Source organism: Hemitrygon akajei, chromosome 26 (assembly GCF_048418815.1).
Source record: "Hemitrygon akajei chromosome 26, sHemAka1.3, whole genome shotgun sequence".
In the NCBI taxonomy this organism is placed as follows: domain Eukaryota; kingdom Metazoa; phylum Chordata; class Chondrichthyes; order Myliobatiformes; family Dasyatidae; genus Hemitrygon; species Hemitrygon akajei.
Genome location: NC_133149.1, coordinates 12915982 through 12939266, shown reverse-complemented (window position 1 = coordinate 12939266; position 23285 = coordinate 12915982). Strand labels below are relative to the sequence as shown.

The 23285-nt window shown below is 38.1% G+C and overlaps 1 protein-coding gene across 1 annotated transcript in view; it reads left to right on the top strand.

Annotated features, from left to right (window-relative positions):
- The window catches only part of snx19b (sorting nexin 19b), a 206328-nt gene that overhangs the window by 147163 nt on the left and 35880 nt on the right, over positions 1 to 23285 (top strand). The window contains exon 9 of the mRNA XM_073029578.1: positions 19749 to 19933. Within this exon, the coding sequence (XP_072885679.1) occupies positions 19749 to 19933 (185 nt within the window). The remainder of the gene's footprint in view (positions 1 to 19748; positions 19934 to 23285) is intronic.

Below are 23285 nucleotides of genomic sequence, written 5' to 3'. Positions count from 1 at the left end.
TCAGAAAGAAACAAAGATTTGCAATTAATTAGGTTTTCATAGCCACAAGCCATAAAGTATTTTAGAGCCAATGAAATACTATTCTGATAGGGACCTGCTTATTTGATAAATGCAATTTTCACCAACTTATTTTCTTCTCTTGAAAAGATTCCCCAATATGTTTGCATACATTTACATAAGGGTTATTTATGAATTTTCTCCAGTTTTTGATAGACAAATGTCTGGAGAGAGCAGTTAATTGTAAATTTGTTTTATAGGATACTTTTATAGTTATATTTATAGTGTCCTTTTTGCTTTTTATGGTTTTTTTGTATGCTGCATCAGATCCAGAGTAACAATCTTTTTCTTTTTTAAATCTTTTTATTAATTTTAAACAAACATAAATGAAACATGAATACAGAGAGTTTGAAAGTACATAATTAATAGGTTAAGTATACATTCATGTAGATGATAATCCATATATAATAACCTCCCAAACTCATAGTAATTACGAAAAAAGGGAGTAAAAAAAGAAAATAAATCCCCAAAAAAGAAGAAAAGAAAAAAAAACCTAACCAACATGGGCCATTGCATTATGTCAAATATACACAGTAGCGTCAAAAACTCCGCACCTCCATCCAAATAATTAAGGATAATAGAAGCAGGGTTTAGGAAAAGTCAGTTTAACTAATATGAAAATGTTGGATAAATGGTCTCCAAGTTTCTTCAAATTTAACTGAAGAATCAAAGACAACACTTCTAATTTTTTCTAAGCTCAAACAAGAGATAGTTTGAGTAAACCACTGAAATATAGTTGGAGCATTAATTTCTTTCCAGTTCAATAGGATAGATCTTCTAGCCATTAATGTAACAAATGCAATCATCCGTCGAGCTGAGGGGGATAAACAAATATTATCCACCATTGGTAAACCGAAAATTGCAGTAATAGGATGCAGTTGCAATTTGATATTCAGAACTGTTGAAATAATACCGAAAATATCTTTCCAATAATTTTGCAAACAAGGGCAAGACCAAAACATGTGGGTCAATGAAGCTACTTCAGAATGACATCTGTCACAGGTTGGATTAACATGAGAGTAAAATCGAGCAAGTTTATCCTTGGACATGTGAGCCCTGTGTACAACCTTAAATTGTATTAGAGCATGTTTAGCACAAATAGAAAAGGAATTGACTAATTGTAAAATTTTCTCCCACTGCTCAGTGGGTATAAGACAATGAAGTTCTTTTTCCCATTCCTTCTTAATTTTTTCTGATACTTCTAGCTGTATTTTCATGATCATATTATAAATGGTGGCTACTAAACCCTTCTGGCAAGGATTCAGAGCTAAAAAAATTTCCGTAACGTCCATTGGACATAATTTCGGAAAAGACTAACATATTATTCAAGAAATTTCTAACTTGCAAATATCTAAAAAAACGAGTTTTAGGTAAATTATATTTATTAGATAGCTGTTCAAAGGACATAAAACTATTATCTAAAAATAGATCACGAAAACATGTTATACCTTTTGTTTTCCATAATACAAAGGCTTGATCCATAAAAGAGGGTTGAAAAAAAAGTTAGATATAATAGGGCTTGATAAGATAAACTTATTCAAGCCAAAACATTTACGAAATTGAAACCATATTCGCAATGTATGTTTAACTATGGGATTAGTTATTTGTTTATTCAATTTAGATAAAGAAAAAGGAAGTGAAGATCCTAAAATTGAAAACAGTGAAAAATCTTGTACAGATTTATATTCCAAATTTACCCATTGTGGGCAAGATGCTATAATCGATTCTTGTGTCCAAAATATTAAATATCGAATATTGACTGCCCAATAGTAAAATCTCAGGTTTGGCAAAGCCAAACCACCCTCTTTCTTAGGCTTCTGTAAATATTTTTTGCTTAGTCTAGGATTTTTATTCTGCCACAGATACGAAGATATTTTAGAATCAATAATATCAAAAAAAGATTTAGGAATAAAAAATTGGTAGTGCTTGGAATAAATATAAAATTTTGGGTAACATTATCATCTTAATAGCATTAATTCGACCAACCAATGACAAAGATAATGGGGACCACCTGGTAACAAGTTGCTTAATTTGGTCAATTAAAGGTAAAAAATTAACTTTAAACAAATCCTTATTTTTCTTGGTAATTTTAATACCCAGATAAGTAAAATGATCTGTGACAACTTTAAATGGTAAGAGTTTATAAATTGGAACTTGCATATTTAATAGAAATAATTCACTCTTATTAAAATTCAGTTTGTAACCAGAAAAGCTACTAAACTGAGCTAACAAGGATGAAATAGCAGGAATAGATCTCTCAGGGTCAGCTATGTATAGTAACAAATCATCAGCATATAATGATAACTTATAAGTCCTTTCCCCACGGGTAATACCCAAAATATTAGGTCATTCACGAATGGTGATAGCTAAAGGTTCCAAAACAATGTCAAGTAGTAAAGGACTTAAAGGACAGCCTTGCCTCGTACCACGGAATAACTGAAAAAAAGGAGATCTTTGATTATTGGTGAAAACCGAAGCCAAAGGTTTATAATATATTAACTTAATCCATGATATAAATTTCAAACTAAAATTAAAATGCTGCAACATATTAAATAAATATGGCCATTCTACTCTATCAAATGCTTTTTCAGCATCTAAAGAAATGACACATTCTGGTATTTTGGATGAAGGAGTATAAATAATATTAATCAATTTTCTGATGTTAAAAGATGAATAACGATTTTTAATAAATCCAGTCTGATCTTCAGAGATAATTCGAGGTAGTATATTTTCTAATCTAGTGGCCAAAATTTTACTAAAAATCTTAAAAGTCCGTATTCAGCAAAGATATAGGCCGATAGGATGCACATTCAGTGGGGTCTTTATCTTTTTTAAGAATTAGAGAAATAGAGGCATCATAAAAAGATTGTGGCAATTTACCTACAGTTAACACATTTTAAAAAATTTTACAAAGCCAAGGAGAGAGTATAGAGGAAAAGGATTTTAAAAATTCCGCAGTATAACCATCCGGACGAGGGGCTTTGCCTGAATTCATTGAAAAAATAGGTTCTTTTATTTCGGTTTCCGTAATAGGTGCGTCTAGAAGTACACTATCTTCTGTAGTTAATTTTGGGATATTCAATTTTCTTAAAAATTCATCCATTATAGAAGAATCCTCAACAAATTCTGATTGATATAAAGAATTATAAAAATCTTGAAAGGCTTTATTTATCTTTTTATGATCAATCGTCAAAGCATCATCTTGTTTATGAATCTTAGTAATTTGTCGTTTAACCGAAGCAGTTTTCAATTGATTAGCCAATAATTTGCCAGATTTATCTCCATGTATAGAAAATTGGGTTCTAGATTTAATTAACTGATTTTCAATGGAAGAGGATAATAACAGACTGCTCCATTTGAAGTTCAACTCTTTCTTTATAAAGTTCTTTGCTAGGGGTCACTGAATAAATCTTATCAATTGCTTTAATTTTATCAACCAATGTTAATATTTCCGAATCAGTTCGTTTCCTAACTCCAGCAGAGTATGAAATAATCTGTCCATGAATAAATGCTTTAAAAGTGTCCCATAATGATCCACTAGAGATCTCTTCTGTAAAATTTGTTGAGAAAAACAAATCAATTTGTTGTGTAATAAAATTAAGAAAGTCTGGGTCCTGCAATAAAATAGAGTTGAATTTCCAAGATTTAGCATTAGAAGATGAATCCATTGTCTTAATAGATAGCTTCAAAGGTGCATGATCAGAAATGGTAATAGAATCATATTTACAATCAATAACATCTGTAAGTAAATGATGATCAATAAAGAAGTAGTCAATTCTTGAGTAATTATGATAAACATGGGAAAAGTATGAAAGTTCTTTGTCGTTGGGATGTAAAAAACGCCAAATTTCGGAAATTCCAGAATCAACCATAAAGGAATTAATAAGAGAGGCCGATTTATTCGGAAGAGCTTGGGTGGGCTTAGATCTATCCATCGAAGGGTTTAAACAACAGTTAAAATCCCCACCCATTATCAGCATGTACTGATTCAAATTAGGAAAGGATGTAAAGAAACACTTAAAAAATTCAGGATAGCCAGTATTCGGAGCATAAACATTAACTAAAACAACTTTTTGATTAAAAAGTGAACCAGTAATAAGCAAAAATCTACCTTGTGGGTCCGAAATTGTTTCATAGTGTATAAAAAAGGTTGAAGAATCTATAAAAATGGAAACGCCTCTTACTTTGGCTTTGGAATTCGAGTGATACTGTTGGTCTTTCCAAAACCTAAAAAAACGTTGACTATCCACCTTCCTCACATGAGTCTCTTGTAGAAAGATAATATTAGCATTCATTCTGTGGAATACTTTGAATATTTTTTTCCGTTTGATCGGATGATTTAAACCATTAGTATTCCAAGAAACAAAATTAATAATCTTATCCATATGGCCAATATTTATTACAATTAGCATATAAGGTTAAACAAAAGATGACCTCATGAATCCGGAAGAGGGAAGTAAGTTCAAGGAGGAACCGGAAGTCATGACACTGCAACCATTTTTGTAGTTTTAAGTCAGCCCATGAAGTAAAACTAAGTGTGAAGCAAGCAAAAAGAAAAGTCCCCCTCCCTCCACCCTCAAAACCCCAGGAAAAAAGCTGAAAAGAGGCAAGCAGGCAATCTAAAACTAATTTTACCCCCATGTCTCAAGACGGCAACTCAAACAAAAAAGTTTAAAAAAAGATACAAACCACCCATATTTTAAGAAAGGGTTAATATAACAAAGATTAAACTATAAAATTAGTGTTATATATATAAAACAAAAGGATTAAAAGAAAAAAAACCTAAAACGTTAAAATCCATAAATAGATAATATTGTATTAATATTTTAAAAGAAAGTCCTTAAACTTATTCAGACGCATCCAAACGGATGTGATGTATCTAAGCACTAAGGTCTTTTGGGGAAAAGAAATGACATCTTAGAAAAGTTTTTTATTTAAAAAACCTTAGTATTTAAGCATTAAAAATATAAAAAAAATGTATATGAACTTAAAGGAAGAACCTAATGAGTCACTTTCAAAACTAACAAAATAATAATCTATAAAAAAAACGAACTCAGGATAAACCAAAAAAAAGGTCCTTTACCGTGTGTAAGAAATACATTGTTAGCCATCACACAAAAATCATCAAATTATAAAAGATCCAAATCTATAGGCTAATTATTAGCATGAAGAAAAGAAAAGAAAATTTAATACAAATAGTAAAATTACAATACATTAGTCAACTCGTAGTAAAAAAAGAACTATTCGTCAAGGAATCTTTGAGCATCAGCTGGAGATTTGAACAGCCGATGAGTCCCATCTTGGAGAGTAACTCTCAATTGTGCTGGAAATAACAGCACTTGTTTGTAGCCTTTCTGATGAATTTCTGACATAACCGATTTAAAAGCCATTCTTGCCCTTAAAACTTCGGGACTATAGTCTTCCAGAATACGAAATTTAAAATTTTTAAAGCTGATCATACCCTTTTTCCAGGCAGCCCGAATCAAACGTTCTTTGGTATGAAGATAATAATCCGGAGGATCACTGGTCGTGGTTTTGTACCTGAAGCTGGTTGAAAAAGAGAAATGCGATGTGCACGGTCGATTATTGGAGGGGTATCCAGTACTTCTGAGCCGAAGACGTCCATTAAAAATTTAGAGAAAAATACAGTCAGAGATCACCGTTCTCAAAATTTTCCGGAAGCCCAATTATCCGGAGATTTTATCTTCGAGACCGATTTTCACGACCAGTGATTTTAGATTTATAACGATCCAGCAGTTGAAAAGTCGAAGCTTGCTGTTGTTGCAGAATTTCAATTTTGCGATCTCTCTGGCGAGCGGCATCTTCAGGAACTAAAATTCTTGCTTCTTGTTGTTGTAAATCCAGTGTAAGTGATTGAAGTTTTGCATCGACCGTCTTTAAAATTTCATCGAGCGCAGAAAGCTTTGGGGTTAATTTATTCTCCAGTTTTTCAAGTCTCTCGTCGATAAGTTTCGCCATTGCTTCCAAAGTTAACGGTTCTTTCGTCTGTTTCGATTCCTTAGGTTCTCGTGGTTTAGACATTTTAACGAGTTGAAAATGATTCAAACAGTTGAAAAAGATTTCATAAGTATGAACCCCTTTAGAATAGGTATAAACAGGTCAATTAGGGGGTGCTTGTAGGTAGAAAAAAGTAAAAGGATTGGAGCGAAGCCTAAAACTGTCTCACTCCATAAGCACTATCTTGAGACCTCCCAGAGTAACAATCTTATCTTATCGTTCTCTTTTACACTCGTGTACTATAGAATGAGAATAAGCAATCTTGAATCTTTAACCAATTTTGTTAAATGCTCTTCAGCTTGAAATATTATCTCTGGTGTTTTATCCACAGATGTTGCCCAACCTGCTGAATAGTTCTGCCATTTTATGCTTTTATTTCAGGCAGTTCAAAACTTATAAGTCTGAGTTCAAATCCTCAAGGGCATAAAGAAAATATAGAGTGACGAAGGATGAGAGGTGACCTGATAAAAGTGTATAAGATGATGAGAGGCATTGATCGTGTGGATAGTCAGAGACTTTTTCCCAGGGCTTAGATGGCTAGCATGAGAGGGCACAGTTTTAAGGTACTTGGAAGTCGGTACAGAGATGTCAGGGGTATGTTTTTCACACAGAGTGGTGAGTGCGTGGAATGGGCTGCCAGCGACGGTAGTAGAGGTGGATATAAGGTCTGGACAGGTACATGGAGCTCAGAAAAATAGAGGGCTGTATTTAACCCTAGGTAACTTCTAAGGTAAGGACATGCTCGGCACAGCTTTGTGGGCCGAAGGTCCTGTATTGTGCTGTAGGTTTTCTATGTTCTATATGGGTAAATTATGGTGCTGGCTTTGCATAATCAGTGTTTCAGATTGTTTGCGCCTACACATATGCACAAACTTACGGGCACAAAACAGAAACAGCTTCTCCCCTCTGCCATCTGATTCCTAAATGGACATTGATTCCATGAACACTACCTCACTTTTTTAAATATATACTATTTCTGTTTCTGCATGATTTTTAATCTATTCATTATACATATACTGTAAATGATTTACTTATTTATTATTATTATTTTATTTATTTATTTACTTTTGTTCTTCTATATTATGTAGCATTGAACTGCTGCTGCTAAGTTAACAAATTTCACGACACATGCTGGTGATAATAAACCTGATTCTGATTCTGATTCTAAACCTGTGATTTATCTTCAAGGCTCGAAGTTCAATATAAATTTATTACCAATGTGCCATATACTATCCTGAGATTCATTTTCTTCCAAGTGTTCACAGGAAAGTAAAGAAATGCAATAAAATCAATGAAAATCTACAACAGACAATCAAAGTCCAAAGTATTTATTATCAAAGTATGTTCAAGGTTCAAAGGTTGTTCATTTATTATTGAAGTATACAACTCTGAAAGTCTTCTCCAGATAGCCACGAAACCAAGAAAGAACAGCAGTATGATTATCAACCCCCCAAGTCCCCCCTCCTCATACACAAAAACAAAAACAGAACAGGCACATCAACCTCCAAATCCCTCTCCCAAGAAAGATCAGGCGAAAAACACAGAATATAAAAAAAAAGACTGAATTAAGAAAGTCCGTAGTCCAAGCCCATATCCAAAATGCAGAAAACCTGGGTAACATTCACCGGGCACAGCGGCAGCCTCTCCCCTTTCTGGCAGCAGAGCGATCTCACCAGCGATCAAAAGGCAGGTAGCTGGCACTCACCTTCCACATTCGCCTTGATGTTTCAATCTCCTTCATTGCTTTAGTCGGCGGACAATGGAAGCTTTAATCAATATAATGGAGTCAAACATTGGCTCACACCCCTTGCCGCAGCCTTCTCGCCACAAGGTTCACATACACTGCTTCTGACTCCCGGAATCCTCTCAGGGACTACAGAACACTGAAACACACAAACGATCGTCAAACTGCAAATCAAAAACTTCAACAGTTCCAGAATCACATTCAAGATGAAAAACAAACATAAAAGTCATAAAAGAAGTGAATATATGCTTTCATGATCTATCCAGAAGATATCGACCGAAGGAGCGTTGTATGCAGGTACCACCTTGACTGGACCAATATACAAGCTTGAGATTTTTCTCCTTACAGGCAACCGCAAAACTAAGAAACACAATAGAACCCATTAACAAAAAGAAGACTATGAAACACCCAATGTGCAGAAAAAAACAAATCATGCAAACAGTAAAAGTAAGCAAATAACATTCAGAACTGAAGGTGACGGAAGTGAGTCCACAGCCACGAAGCCAGTCTTCACTACAGCCGACTCAGAAGCCTCATTAGCTGCGGGCCACAGCCTCAGTTCAGCGCAGAGATGAGTCAACCTCGCGGAACAGCGAGCTGAACGGGCCTGTTACTTGCCTCCAACCCTGACACTTTAACCTTTTCAATCTAGCCTGGCACACCCTTGGGTCATTCCTCACTCTCGGACCTGAGCCCTGCCAGTGTGCAAAAGAAGACAAGTCACGCAGATAATAAAATAAATATATAATTCCAAATTGTAGAGCCCTTGAAAGTCAGTTTATAGGTTGTGGAATCAGTTCTGGAGAGTGAAGTTATTCACACTGATTCAGGAGACAGTTGTAGGGTAATAATTGTTCCTGAGCCTGGTGGTGTGGGACCTAAGGCTCCTGCACCTCCTTCCCAATGGTAGTGCTGAGAAGAGAGCATGGACTGATGGAGGGAGTCATTGATGATGGATGCTGCTTTCCTGTGGCAGCGCTCCTTGTAGATGTGCTCAATGATGGACTTAAGATCTTTTAGTGCTTAAAGTATAAATTTGAGCAAAATATTGTGCAAGTAGTATTTGGTGAGACTGTTCTGAGAATATGATATTAATGAGTTTTGTAAGTGATAATAAAACAAGAATATTATATAATTTTCAGAAATTCAAGTAATTAAGTCAATAATTAGTGCATCAAGGATTTAGAAAAATAGTTTTAATACTAATTATGGTTATATACTGTACAACAAATTTACATTATATATCAATGATTTAAGTGACCAAATTGATGGCTTTGAGGCAGGTAGTTTGAAGAAAGCAAGGAAGCTACAGGAGGACTTGGACAGATTAGGAGAATGGGTAAAGAAATGGCAGATGGAATAGTGTCAGAAAGTGTATGGTCATGCATTTTGGTAAAAGGAATAAAAGTGTAGACTATTTTCTAAAAGGGGATAAAATTCCAAAATCTGAGGTGCAAAGGAACTTGGGAGTCCTCATGCAGGATTCCCAGAAGGTTAATTTGCAGGTTGAGTCAGTGGTAAGGAAGGCAAATGCAATGTTGCCATTCATTTTGAGAGAACTGGAATATAAAAACAAGAGTGTAATGCTGAGGCTTTATAAGACACTGGTGAGGCCTCACTTGGAGTATTGTGAGCAGTTTTGTGCCCCTTATCTAAGAAAGGATGTGCTGGCATTGGAGGATGTTCAAACTATGATTCTGGGACTAGAAGGGAGTGTTTGATGGTTCTGGGCCTTTACTCACTGGAACTTAGAAGAATGAGAGGGCATCTCTGAAATCTATCAAATGTTGAAAGGCCTAAATAGAGTGAATGTGGAGAGGATGTTTCCCATAGTGGCGGAATCTAGGACCAGAGTGCACAACCTCAGAATAGAGGGACATCCATTTAGAAGGGAAATGAGGAGGAATTTCTTTAGTCAAAGCATGGTGAATCTGTGGGTATTTATTGCTATAGGTGTCTGTGGAGGCCACATCCTTGGGTGTATATAGAGCGGAGGTTGATAGCTTCTTGATTAGTCGGGGCATGAAAAGTTATGGGGAGAAGGCAGGAGAGTGTGGTAGAGAGAGAAATGGATCAACCATGATGAAAGGGCGGAGTAGACTGGAAAGACCAAATGGGTCCTAATTCTGCGATTCTGTCTTATGGTCTTATGCTGCCTGACCTGCTGAGTTCCTCAAGCATTTTGTACATGTTGCTTTGGATTTCCAGCATCTGCATGAATCTCTTGTGTTCAATATAGATTCGAGAGTTCAGTCAAATAGCTCAGGCTTTTAACTTTGTGTTCCATTCAGCATTAAACTCCTCATTTAAACTTTCAGAGCTGAATTCTCTGCGAGTTGGCAGTGTGGTACAACTGGTAGTGCTGTGTAGCCTGCTGATGCTTCCTCACAGCTCCAACGACTTAGGCTCCGTCAACACTACACTGGATAAATCTGTAACCGAAGCTTTTTCTCTTCATTTTTACCCTCCGTCCATACTAAAATGGCATTTTCCTCCCCCGAAAACGGAGCTTTTCAGAAACGCTCTCCAGGGTGTGTAATTTTGAAAACGCCTCTTGGCCAGATCAGTGTGGATGGGGTAACCGGAGAAATCTAAAAACGCTGTCATGAATATGCCGGAACAGATGCTGGTGGCAGTGTGCCATTTCATTGGTTTCTTGAACGCAACCTCACAATTTCAGAACAGACGGCAACGAGACTGAAGCCAGAAGAGTTAGAAATGTACTCACCAAATACTTTGACCCATAACTTACTGAATAAATAAGTATACTCACTTTGCCATGTTTTCTGTCCTTGCTCGTATGAAGGTGGTTTAACTATTTATGCAAGTACTTCTCTGACAATAGATGTGTAACAACCTAATGTAACATTGTATGGAAATACAAGATAACACTGATGCAGGCTTGTTTTATACATTTAACAAGGGGCTTTATTAATGCAACAGAGTTAGTCAGTTTTTCAATGTTTGTCGTCAGCTGGGTCATACTGTCTGTGAACTCCCTGTCGGTTGCCTCCGTATGCTCCAGTATTTGTTTTTTTTTACTTCTCCTGTGCAAGAGCCAACAGCTGTCCGTCGTTTAAAGTTTTTCTAGTCTGTAACTGAACAAATGCGCACCAACTCTTTCAGGGCGAGATTCGACACTAAATATGTTTCTTGTTTTTGGTAGATGAACCCTGCGCATGCGCAGTAGGAGGAGATTTGCCCAAATACCCGTTTTAATGTGGCCAGAGATATTTTTTAAAACGCCTAGTGTGGACGTTTATCGTTTTTATGCGAAACCGGCGTTTTCAATATTATCCGGTCTAGTGTGGACGTAGCCTTAGATTCATTCCTGATATCTGATACTGTCTGTGCGCAGTTTTCATGTTCTCTTTGCTACTGCATGGGCTTCTTCCTCCTGGTGCTCTGCTTGTCCCTCGCCCCCACCTCCCGCATGTCACATATTGGTTGTCCTTCGTATTCAACAATGACGGCAGTGAGAAGTTTTTAAAGTGGAAAGGCCGTTGCACTGGGACAGTTCCACTCTCGATCTGGGGAGTCTGGGTCCAGTTGTACAAGTAGTCGGCATAGCTGGAGTCTTCCTTGGTTGCAGTGAATGACTATGACTTTTATTTATCTCTTTATCTGTCTGTCTAAAGGTTCAAAGGTTCATTTTATTGTCAAAGTATGCATGTACAATACAACTCTGATATTCTCTCTTATCCAAATAGTCATAAAATACAGAAAGCCCATGGGTGTTGATGAAAGAAAAGCCACCAACTCACCCCCCTCCCCGGCATGAAAAAGAAAAGAAACAAAACTCACAAACCCCCAAATCCCCCTCTCCCGGAGCAAAGAACAGCAACAATAACAGTCACCGATCCCCTCACTCGCAGGAAAAAACAGCGATGGTAGCACCAAACCCCCCCCAACTCCCTCCCACCAATCATCCACAAGAAAGAAAACACCGAAAAAGTGAAGGAATACAGTGCAATAATTACATACATCTCAGAATATCGGAAGTATCTTTTTGTCTGCATACGAGGAGAGCAGCTGCAAAAACTCAGTCCTTCCACAAAGAGTTACTGCCAACCCAGGTCCAAAGACTGCCTATCCGGGGCCCAGCGCACCAATCCGGCTGTTGACCTTTGCCATTGGGAACCATCGCTGACCTCTCCGCATTCACCTTGATGCTTCAGTCTTCCTCGCCGCTTCGAGATAGAGTTGTTCATGACTCTGCGTCTCATCTGTGGTCTTTTCCATGAGTTGGCTCCTGTTCCCGGTCCTTTTTGGGTTCTCCTCTCTGATCTCTGATCTCCATGAAGCAGTTCTCAATTAAGTTCCAAACTGTACATCACAGGCACCAAGAGTTTCTGTAGCCCAAACAAGACAAAAAGAAGAACTAGAAGGTGTAGAAAAAGCGAAATAGTTGGAGAGGTTTGCTATCTGGAAGATGACACTCGAGGAATCATCATTCGCTGGCGCCATCTTGACCAGAAGATTGAGATGCAGTGCACAATAGGTCCTTTGAGCTGTGCCGCCCAGCAACCCCCAATTTAATGCTAGCCGAATCAAGGGGCATTTTACAATGACCAATACATCTTGCACTGTGGGAGGCAACCGGAGGAAACCCACATGGTCACGGCCTTGTCGTGCCCTTCGCTCTTCACGAAGCTACGTAGAACTGTCTCCCTGTCCATTAGATCTCACTGTTGATCTCATCGGCCTCGTCTGCTGGAGTTGATTTGCGTGCTAAGACAGCCACGTCTGTCATGTATCACATATTGATCCATAGAATGGAATGCAAACTGCTCCTAGAATAGGTTTGGGATAGGAGAATGTGAAGAGTAATTGGTGAACATGTGAAAGAAAAGGTACAAGAAACAAAATGTGGGAATGTGTGGGGGGGGGGGGGTGGAATTACGCTGAGAGCTAGCATGGTTTGATGTGCAAAATGGCCTCCTATTGTCTTAAGAAAAATGAGATGCAAGACAATCAGTAAGTTCACCCATTGGAAATGATGCTGGTACCTGACTGGAAAGTGCACATAGTGATTTTGATTTTAAAGAAAAATGTATTTTAATTGTAGAACACAGTTGCACGGGTTAAAATCTAAAAGATCTCGTGTAAAAGCATTATTTTACACTGACTGGGGAATGGTGTATTTTTGCATACAGTACTGTGCGGTAGCACATATACCTATATAGTTAGGGTATTGTAGTAATTTTATGTATTGCACTATACTGCTGCTGCAAAAAACAAATTTCATGACATATGTGAGTGATTATAAACCTGATTCTGATATGGGTGTCTATTGTGGACTGAGAGTGGGAAGGGGGCAGGGAGAGGAGAATCATGGTTGGGAAAAGGGAAACGGAGAAGGGAGGGAGCGGGAAGTACCAGAGAGACATTCTATAGTGATTAATAAACCAATTGCTTAGAATCAAATGACTTTACCTGGTGTCTCAGGGCTGAGTGTGTCTGTACCCACGTCCCTCCCCGCTCCGGCACTCCTTCTCTGCCACCTGTCCCACAGCACACAACCTTTGCCACTCTCAAAATCCTTTGCTCCCACCATATTTACGAACTCGCTCTCCATTCCACGTTGATAAATACAAAACTGTGTAAATGTCTTGAGCACTCTAGCTATATATATATATGTGTGCCTAAGACTTCTGCACAGTACTGTATGTACAGGCTCAAAAAAAGCTGAAGCTTTGTTTTACTCTGTATTAGATTTTGTTGAGTGACATTTCAAGATAACAATGGTGCTCATGATATAATGAACATTTTCTGAAGTAGGCTTTTGAACAGCTAGAAGTAGTATCTTGGCATTTAGTTGAGCCAAAGAAATAATTTCTGTTTAGCTTATATTACTATCACTTACGTTCTTCTGATTGTGTCAATTGATAAATATTATTTTTGTGCTCCTCATCTGTTAAATGAAGGTGGCAAAGGTTCAGAACAACTAGTTTATGTTTTGAGAGTGTAACTGACAAGCACATTAGGGCTTTATAAGACAGCATTGTGTAACTTCTCAAATAAGGAATTTCACCAAAAACGTTGTTTGAAGTGTAATGCTGAAACTTAGTAATCCCCAAGTTTATAAACCAGCATATAAAATCTGACACTTGCTGTCTGTTTCCCAATTGCGTACAATGTGGTGTTTAAGTGATGCAATATTTAATTCAATAACCAGTCATGTTGAATGTCTGGACTTCAGGATGTAGTCTGCAGGTTGCTAAGAGAATTGAACAACAATTGATTTAGGGTCTATGCACATTTCTAGCAAGTAAAGATTAGCAGCATTCCTATCTGTTTTTAAGTGGCTTTTGTACATTTTCTGTTGAAATTAAAACAGTGGATTTCTACCATTGCAGCTTTATTAGATCAAAGGTGAAGATACTTTAAAACATTGTAGTTTTCTTATTTTACATGTATGCTTGAATTTTAAGATGCTGGCCCTGGAGTTTTTACAAGATACAGTATGTCATTGTCAAACACAGTAGTATTTAACAGATATTTGTTTACCAGTTTTTATTATTATTCAGTCATTCCCAGCGAAAGAAAAGCAGTACCATGTGCTGGCTAATATTATACTGATTTCCAAAAGCAGAGACTACATGAACATAATTATGCTGCAGTGCTGCTGGTCCCCTAATGGCTGACCCGCCAGCATCCGAACTGTGGATCTGCTGACCAGCCACCTTCATCTTGATTGTTGATTGCTGATCTTCACTTTAGGACCTTCAGGACCAAAACCCATCTCTCTTCCCTGAGTATATCCCAGTCCAATTACTGTTTATAAACATGAGAAAATCTGCAGATGTCGGAAATCCAAAGCAACACATACAAAATACTGGAGGAACGCAACAGGCTAGCTAGGCAGCATCTACGGAAAAGAGTACACAGTTGGTGTTTTAGACCGAGACATGCAAAGAATGAAAAACTTACATAGATATCATATCTGTAAGAAACACCACAAAGTGGTGTTTGTTTTTTTTTTGGAAACCATAAACAGCCTTTCAGGCATGGGAAAGAGATAATGACATTTCACAAGGTCCTGATGAAGGGTCTTGGCCCAAAACATCAACTGTTCACACTTTTCCATAGATGCTGCCTGGCCTGCTGAATTCCTCCAGCATTTTGTGGGCAATTACTCTTTATCCTTTCCAGTTTGCATCCCCTTGTAATCCTTGAGTTTCAGTAGCTTGACTGAGTCCTCCCACTGCCTCCAGCCCATTGTCAAATGTCATTGCCTCTTTCCCATGCCTAAAAGGCTGCTTGTACTTTCCAAAAAAGCCAAGTACTGTGTGATATTTCTTGTAGATGTGATATCTATGTAAGACTGCTATTTTTTTACAACATCACACTACCCAGGGGAAGATCCAGTAAAGTAACTGAGGTCAGTTATATATTAACATGATTTCAGGAGTGCAATAAGGCATTAATAACAGTTAACAGTATACAGCTTTCAGTGATGTAATTCTGTCTTTGCCACATGCACTTAAAGAAATTTATTTATTTACTTATTTAGAGGTACAGTGCAGAACAGGCCCTTCCAGACCATCACCCTGCGTCACCCAGCAACCCACCTATTTAACACTAGCCTAATCATGGGATAATTTACAATGACTACGGTAATTAACCTACTAACCAGTATGTCTTTGAACTGTGGGGGAAAAGCTGGAGTACCCAGAGGAAGCCCATGCGTACATGGGAAGAACATATAAGCTTTCTTACAGAGAACATTATTTGTCCTCTTTAAGTAATAGATAACATGTCCACAAAAACAATACAGCAGAGAGGAAAGGGAAGGAATATGACCTCTTTAAATTCCAAACCTGAATACAATTTTCACAACACTCTAAATGTTTAGACGGGGAACATGGACTTTAAAACATTTTAATAAAGTTATTATAAGAATAGAGATTCCTATTTGTAGAATGGAAACACCAATTATGATCTGTCTGGCACTGAACACTTAAGTGGTCTAGTATTGGAATGCATTGGGCTTGACAACAACAGCAGTGTGGAAGTTCTGAATATCCCTCTTCACACTTGCTTTTATGAGTTGATCTTCATTGTTGCTGAGGTAAAGACCGAAGATTCTGCTGGCTTTAATCACTGGTCACATTTCTATATTATTAATTTAAAAAAAGGATCAGAGTTTCTTTTGTTAAATTGCCTTTTTTCAGACTGAAGTCTGTAATTTCAGAAGAGTGATTGTTCTTCCCGAATTACGTGCGCTAAATGTGCATTTCTGTTGTGCCGGCAATATTAGCTCTGTTTCTGAAATTCAGTTCCCTCAGCATAACGGAACAAATTTGAGAAATGGGGTACAGTATCCTTGTACTGAATCAGTATCCATTTCTCCCCTTTAGATTTTTATTTCACTGAGTCTTTCAACAATTTTATGTAACTTTCAGTGATTTTTTAAAAATCTTAAATCTATAAAACCATCCCAAGTCCTCATTTTGAAAAGCTAGTCAGTTGATACTATGAACAGTGTTTGCTGTTTTAGTAGATAATGTTGTTAATATGTGTAGCCCATATCCAAAATAAGTTGGAACTCTATAAAACCCTGGTTAGACCCACACTTGAAGTGTTTAGTTCTGATGGCTTCAATATAGGAAGGATGTGGAAGCTTTAGAGAGGGTGCAAGGGAAATTTACCAGAATGCTATCTGGATTGGAGAGCCTTATGAGGTTGCATTGAGCATACGAAGGCTATTCTCTTTGGAGCAAATGAGGATGAGAAGTGACTTGACAAAGTTGTACAAGATGATAAGAAACATAGTTAGAATGGACAGGCGGAGGCTTTTTCCCAGGATGGAAATGGCTATTTCAAGCAGGCATAATTTTAAGGTTATTGGAGGAAAATATAAGGTGTATGACAGAGGTAGGTTTTTACACTGGGAGTGGTAGGTGTGTGGATCGTTCTGCCAGGGGTGGTGGTGGAGGCAGATGCATTAGGGACATTTAAGAGAGTCTTAGATAGGCACATGATGAAATAAAAATGGAGGACTATGTGAGAGGGAAGGGTTAGGTTGATCTTAAAGTAGGTTAAAAGGTTGGCACAATATCGTGGGTCTAAGGGCCTGTTCTGTGCTGTAATATTCTATGTTGTTGGTATATTTATATTAATGTGGCTTGCACATCAGTTAACTTCATTGGTGATGTAAGTACCACCGGGAATCCAGGATTACATGGATTGCTAACATCAGTATGACGTCCTGCAGCTGAAATAAGTAGCACATGATGAAACATTTTCATTCTATTGCCAACCATTAGTGGTGAGTACAGTTAGTCTACTTGGCGTTATGTGACTATTAGTTTAAAGAGGAAGTCTTTAATCAAAATTAGTGAGCAATAAATTAATTTTGCTGTCAAAATTTAAACTTAGAGCCCTAGTTTAATGAATTTTAATATTTTTACACCAAGTCATTTGGAGGATGTTGTGTTTTTATTCTGGCATCTTCCCCCTTCCTTTCCAGTCCTGAAAATGGGTCTCAGTCTGAAATATCAACTGTTAATTCATTTCCATTGATGCTGTCTGACCTGCTGAGTTCCTCCAGTATTTTCTATGTGTGCTTGAATTTCCAGTGTCTGCAGAATTTTTTGTGTTTATGATCTGCTGAATGTCTTGTGTTTATGTTGAATTTTTAATCAGTTTATTTAGATAATTTTTGTGGAAACCTGTAGGCCACCTTCAAAACTTACTCATAATTAGTTCTAGTTTCAATTCTGATATTGTTGAACTTCAAGATATAATTTTGCATTGAATAAACCTAATTTTTTGAAGCAGGTTTGAGAAGCATTACCAACCATGTGATAAAAATAAACTCCTCATCTCTATTCTAAGTGGGCATCCCTCTATTCTGAGGCTGTGCCCTCTGGTCCTAGACTCCCCCATTGTAGGAAACATCCTCTCCACATCCACTCTATCTAGGTCTTTCAATATTCAATAGGTTTCAATGAGATCTCTTTTCATTGTTCTAAACTCCAGCAAAGTACAGACCCAGAGTCATCAAACACTTTCATTCCTGGAATCATTCTCTTTGGAGATTGGAGGTGTAGTAGACAGTGAGGAAGGTTTTCAAAGCTTGCAGAGGGATCTGGACCAGCTGGAAAAATGGGCTGAAAAATAGCAGATGGAGTTTAATACAGACAAGTGTGAGGTATTGCACTTTGGAAAGAAAAACCAAGGTAGAACATACAAGGTAAATGGTAGGGCACTGAGGAGTGCAGTAGAACAGAGGGATCTGGGAGTACAGATACAAAATTCCCTAAAAGTGGCATCACAGGTAGATAGGGTAGTAAAGAGAACTTTTGGTACGTTGGCCTTTATAAATCAAAGTATGGAGTATAAGAGTAGGTATGTTATGGTGAGGTTGTATAAGGCATTAATGGGGCAGAATTTGGAATATTGTGTGCAGTTTTGGTCACCGAATTACAGGAAGGATATTAATAAGGTTGAAAGAGTGCAGAGAATGTTTACAAGGATGTTGCTGGGACTTGAGAAACTGAGTTATAGAGAATGGTTGAATAGGTTAGGACTTTATTCCCTGGAGCGTAGAAGAATGAGGGGAGACTTGATAGAGGTATATAAAATAATGATGAGTATAGATAGAGTGAATGCAAGCAGGCTTTTTCCACTGAGGCTAGGGAAGAAAAAAACCAGAGGACATGGGTTAAGGGTGAAGGGGGAAAAGTTTAAAGGGAACATTAGGGGGGGCTTCTTCACACAGAGAGTGGTGGGAGTGTGGAATGAGCTGCCAGATGAAGTGCTGAACGCAGGCTCACTTTTAACATTTAAGAAAGACTTGGACAGGTACATGGATGAGAGGTGTATGAGGGATATGGGCCAGGTGCAGGTCAGTGGGACTAGGCAGAAAAATGGTTCGGCACAGCCAAGAAGGGTCAAAAGGCCTGTTTCTGTGCTGTAATGTTCTATGGTTCATGTACCTCCTCTGGACTTCTCCAATGCCAGTACATCTTTTCTTAGATAAGCAGCCCAAAACTGTTCACAATACTCCAAGTGTGGTCTGACCAATGCCTTATAAAGCCTCAGTATTACATCCTTACTCTTTTATTCTCTTATATGGCTGCTTTTACATTGCAGGCTTTCGCCCATAGATGCCTAACCTATATTCTCTGTGAAGCTTTCCTAATTTAGATAGGGAAGGAAACCTTTAACACTTCAAACTTTGACAAATTTCTATAAATGTACACTGGAGATTATCCTGACTGGTTACGTCACATCACGGCCTGGTATAGAAACACCAATGCCCAGGAATGGAAAAAGTGACAAAAACTTGGTGAATACAGCCTAGTCCATCACAGGCAAGGCCCTCCCCACCATTTTAGCACATCTATAAGGAGCACTGCCACAAGAAAGCAGCATCCGTCATCAAGTAGCCCCACCATCCAGGCCATACTCTCTTCTTGCTATGCCATTGGGAAAAAGGTCCCATACCACCAAGTTCAGGAACAGTTATTACCCTACAACCATCATGGATAACTTCACTCACCTCAACAATGAACTGATTCCACAATCTATAGACATACTTTCAAGGATTCTGCAACTCGAGTTATCGGTATTTACTTTTTTGCTATTTGCACAATCTGTCTTTTCCACATTGGTTGTTTCTTAGTCTTTATTTATGGTTTCCAATAAATTCTATTGTATTTGTTTATTTATCTGTAAATGCCTGCAAGGAAATGAATCTCAAGGTAGCATCGGGTGAGGTATATATACTTTGATAGGAAATTTACTTTGAGCTTTGATAGAACTTGCTTCATTCTGGGGTGTTGGATTGTTTATCTTACAGGTAGTGATATCTACCAAAATCTGTTTCTTTATTTTTATTTGTAATTGGTATACCGGTAATTGGACAGATTTTATTCATGATGCCTGTGGTATATGATTGTATATTTTTTCATTACAGGTGGCTTGAAGTTCAGATTATTAACCTGACAAGCACTCAGTACTGGGTTGCATACCTCAAGCTTTTACAGGAGGCAATCTGGCCTGGAGGAACTTTACCGAAATGGCCAAAACCTGCTAGAACTCAAGAGCAGAAAATCAAGACCCAGGAACTGGCTTTACAATGCCTGATGAGTATGCTCCCAGGTTAGTATAATTTTATTTTTAATAATTGAAAGAGTTGATTGCTGTCTCACATTAAGAATAATTTTCTCATGCTGAATATGTGGCTGAGAAGAGGCAATAATATGTCCCAAGGCAAAATTGAATATGCTTGTTAAGGTGAAAGAAAAGATTACTGCAAGATTCAGCAACCTCTATTACATGATTTTTTGATTAAATTGAAAAGGAAAAAAATGCATCTGCTGAAGAGCCATAATACATTGTAACTTCAATCTCCCTAACTAAATAACAGGATGAAAATGTACTATTTTCTAAATCAATACCGCATATCATTTTCATAAAGACCAGTTTCAGGGACCACTCAGGAGGGACTGGTTTTAGCTAATCTTCAGATTTAGATTAGTTCATTACCATGTTTACCAGGGTGCAATGAAAAGCCATGACCAGTGCTAACACCCTGTGGAACCCCTAACATGTCAGTAAATTCTGAAGCGAAAACTCCAAACCTCTCAGCAGAGTACACAAAAGTTAATGAACATAAGACTGCAGGTTCTAGAAATCTGAAATAAAAATATAAATGCTGGAAATATTTAGCAAACAGAAAGCATCAGTAAAGGAGTCTGTTTTAAAGGTTGAAGGATCTTTATCAAAAGCATTGAAGGTTTATTGAGGACGCAGAGATTTACCAGGTTGCTGCCTGGATTGGAGAGCATGTCTGATGAGGAAAGATAGAGTGAGCTCGGGCTTTCCCTTTAGAACAAAGGAAGATGAGAGGTGACTTAATGGAGGTGTATAAGAGACATTGACAGAGTAGAAATAGGGTAGAAATAGCTAATATGAGAGGACATACTTTTAAGGTATTTGGAGGAAAGTATAGAGGAGGCTGTAAGAGGTAGATTATTTTACACAGAGAGTGCTGGGTGCTTGCATCTCTCTGCCAGAGCTGGTGGTTGAGGCAGGTACATGAGGGACATTTAAGAGACTCTTAGATAGGCACATGGATGACAGAAAAATGGAGGGTTATGTGGAAGGGAATGGTTTGATAGATTTTGGAGTAGGTTGAAAGGTCGACACAACGTCGTGGCTCCAAGGGTCTGTATTATGCTGTAATGCTCTCGCTTTACACTTATAACTGTGAGGCTAAACAGACCTCAAATGCCATATTCAAGTTAGCTGATGATATTACTGTCATAGTCCATATCAACGGTGGTGATTAAACAGCATATAGTGGGAGATTGAAAATCTGGCTGAGTGGTGTCATAATAACAACCTCTCATTCAATGTCAGCATGACCAAGGAACTGATTGTAGACTTCAGGAAAAGGAAACCAAAGGTCCACAAGACAGTTCTTATCAGTGGATTAGAAGTGTAAAGGGTTAGCAACTTTAAATTTCTAGGTGTTATTAGTTCAGAAGTCCTGCCCTGGGCCCAGCATGTAAGTGCAATTATGAAGAAAGCACGGCAGTGCCTCTACTTCCATAAGAGTTTGTGGAGATTGGGCATGACATGTAAAACTTTGACAAACTTCTATAGATGTGTAATGGAGACTATATTAACTGTTTGCATTATGGCCTGGTATGGAAACACCAATGCCCTTGTACGGAAAATCATACAAAAGGTAGTGGATATGGCCCAGTCCATCACAGGTAAAGCCCTCCCCACCATTGAGCACATCTACATGAAATGCTGTCACAGGACAGCAGCATCCATCATCAGGAACTCCACCACCCAGAACATGTTCTCTTCTTGCTGCTGCCATCAGGAAGAAGGTACAGGAGCCTCAAGACCCATACCACCAGGTTCAGGAACAGTTATTATCCCTCAGCCATCAGGCTCTTGAACAAAAGGGGATAACTACATTCACTTGCCCATCCATTGAGATGTACCCACAGCCAACGGACTCACTTCCAAACACTCTTCATCTTATGTTCTCGACATTTTTTGCTTTTTTATGTATTATTATTGTTTCTTCTTTTTGCACTTACACAGTTTGTTGTCTTCTGCACACTGGTTGAATGCCTTAGTAGGGCGGTCTTTCATTGATCCTGTTATAGTTATTATTCTACAGATTTGATATGTCCACAAGAAAATGAATCTCAGGATTGTATATGGTGACATATGAACTTCGATAGTAAAATTTACTTTGAACTTTGTTCTATGTTCTAAATCTGGCAGTAGATATCAGAGCCAATGAGAGTCTTTCCTTCTCAGTTCTACAATTTGAAATGTTTACCATGTTTCGCCTTCCTCTTATGGGCAGATCCTTCCTATCTGTCCAAGTTCAATAATCATTTTGATTCCTAATAATAGTTTTACCTCGAAATTTAGGTACATACATGTGCCATTCTATAACAAGTAGAAAATCTGGGAGGATGAACCTTACCGCCAGTGTGCTCTTTCCAGCTCTGTTTAAGATATTATGGTGGGCCAGTGGACCAGTGTTTTGCAGCGATGGATCAGTGCCCTCAGTACAGTACCCAGCTGAATCTGGATCTGGATAGGGGGTGTGGAAAAGCAGACTTGTGTACAACACCTGTCTGGGTCTCTCACCTTTTGACTCCCTGATTCCAGGTGGGCTCTATGGGTCCGAATGAACTGTGAAGGGTAATGGGGAATCAAATGACAGGCAGTTGGGGAGTTGAACAGCCAGATGGGACAGAAGCAAGATGTAGTTTTGTATCTTAGGTTGAAAGGAGTAATGACCCAAGGGTCTTGAAATATATTTTGGTTAATGACCAAGGAAGATTTGATTAACCTTTTTACTCAGCCACTGTGACTCCAGAGCCATTGATTGCTGGACGCAGGGCCAGTGGAACACTCATTTGCTCAAGTTGTACTTTGCGGCATGTCTATCCAATTGAAATTTTCCAAATCTGAATATAACCATATAACATATAACAATTACAGCATGGAAACAGGCCATCTTGGCCCTTCTAGTCCGTGCTGAATGCTTACTCTTACCTAGTCCCACCGACCTGCACTCAGCCCATAACCCTCCATTCCTTAATGGTGAAATATTTTTCCTTAGTCAGAATGAAGCCATACTCAAAGGGCAAGATGGTGATTTTCTTCATCGTTTTTAACATTTTCCAGATTTCCTTACAATTTTAGAAGTCTTTGATATTTCATTGAGTCCATGCCAACTTTCAGAGCTGTCATGTCAGTTCCCTTCGACCTGGTGGGCATGTAACGTTTTACAGCACTAGTGACCTGGATTCAATTCCCATCACTATCTGTAAGGATTTTTTACATTTTCTCCATGTCTGCTTGGGTTTCCTCTCACATTCCAAAGATGTACAGTTCGGGTTAGTAAGTTGTGGGCATGACATGTTGGCAGCAGCAGCATGTGGGCTGCCCCCAGTGCATCCCCAGACTG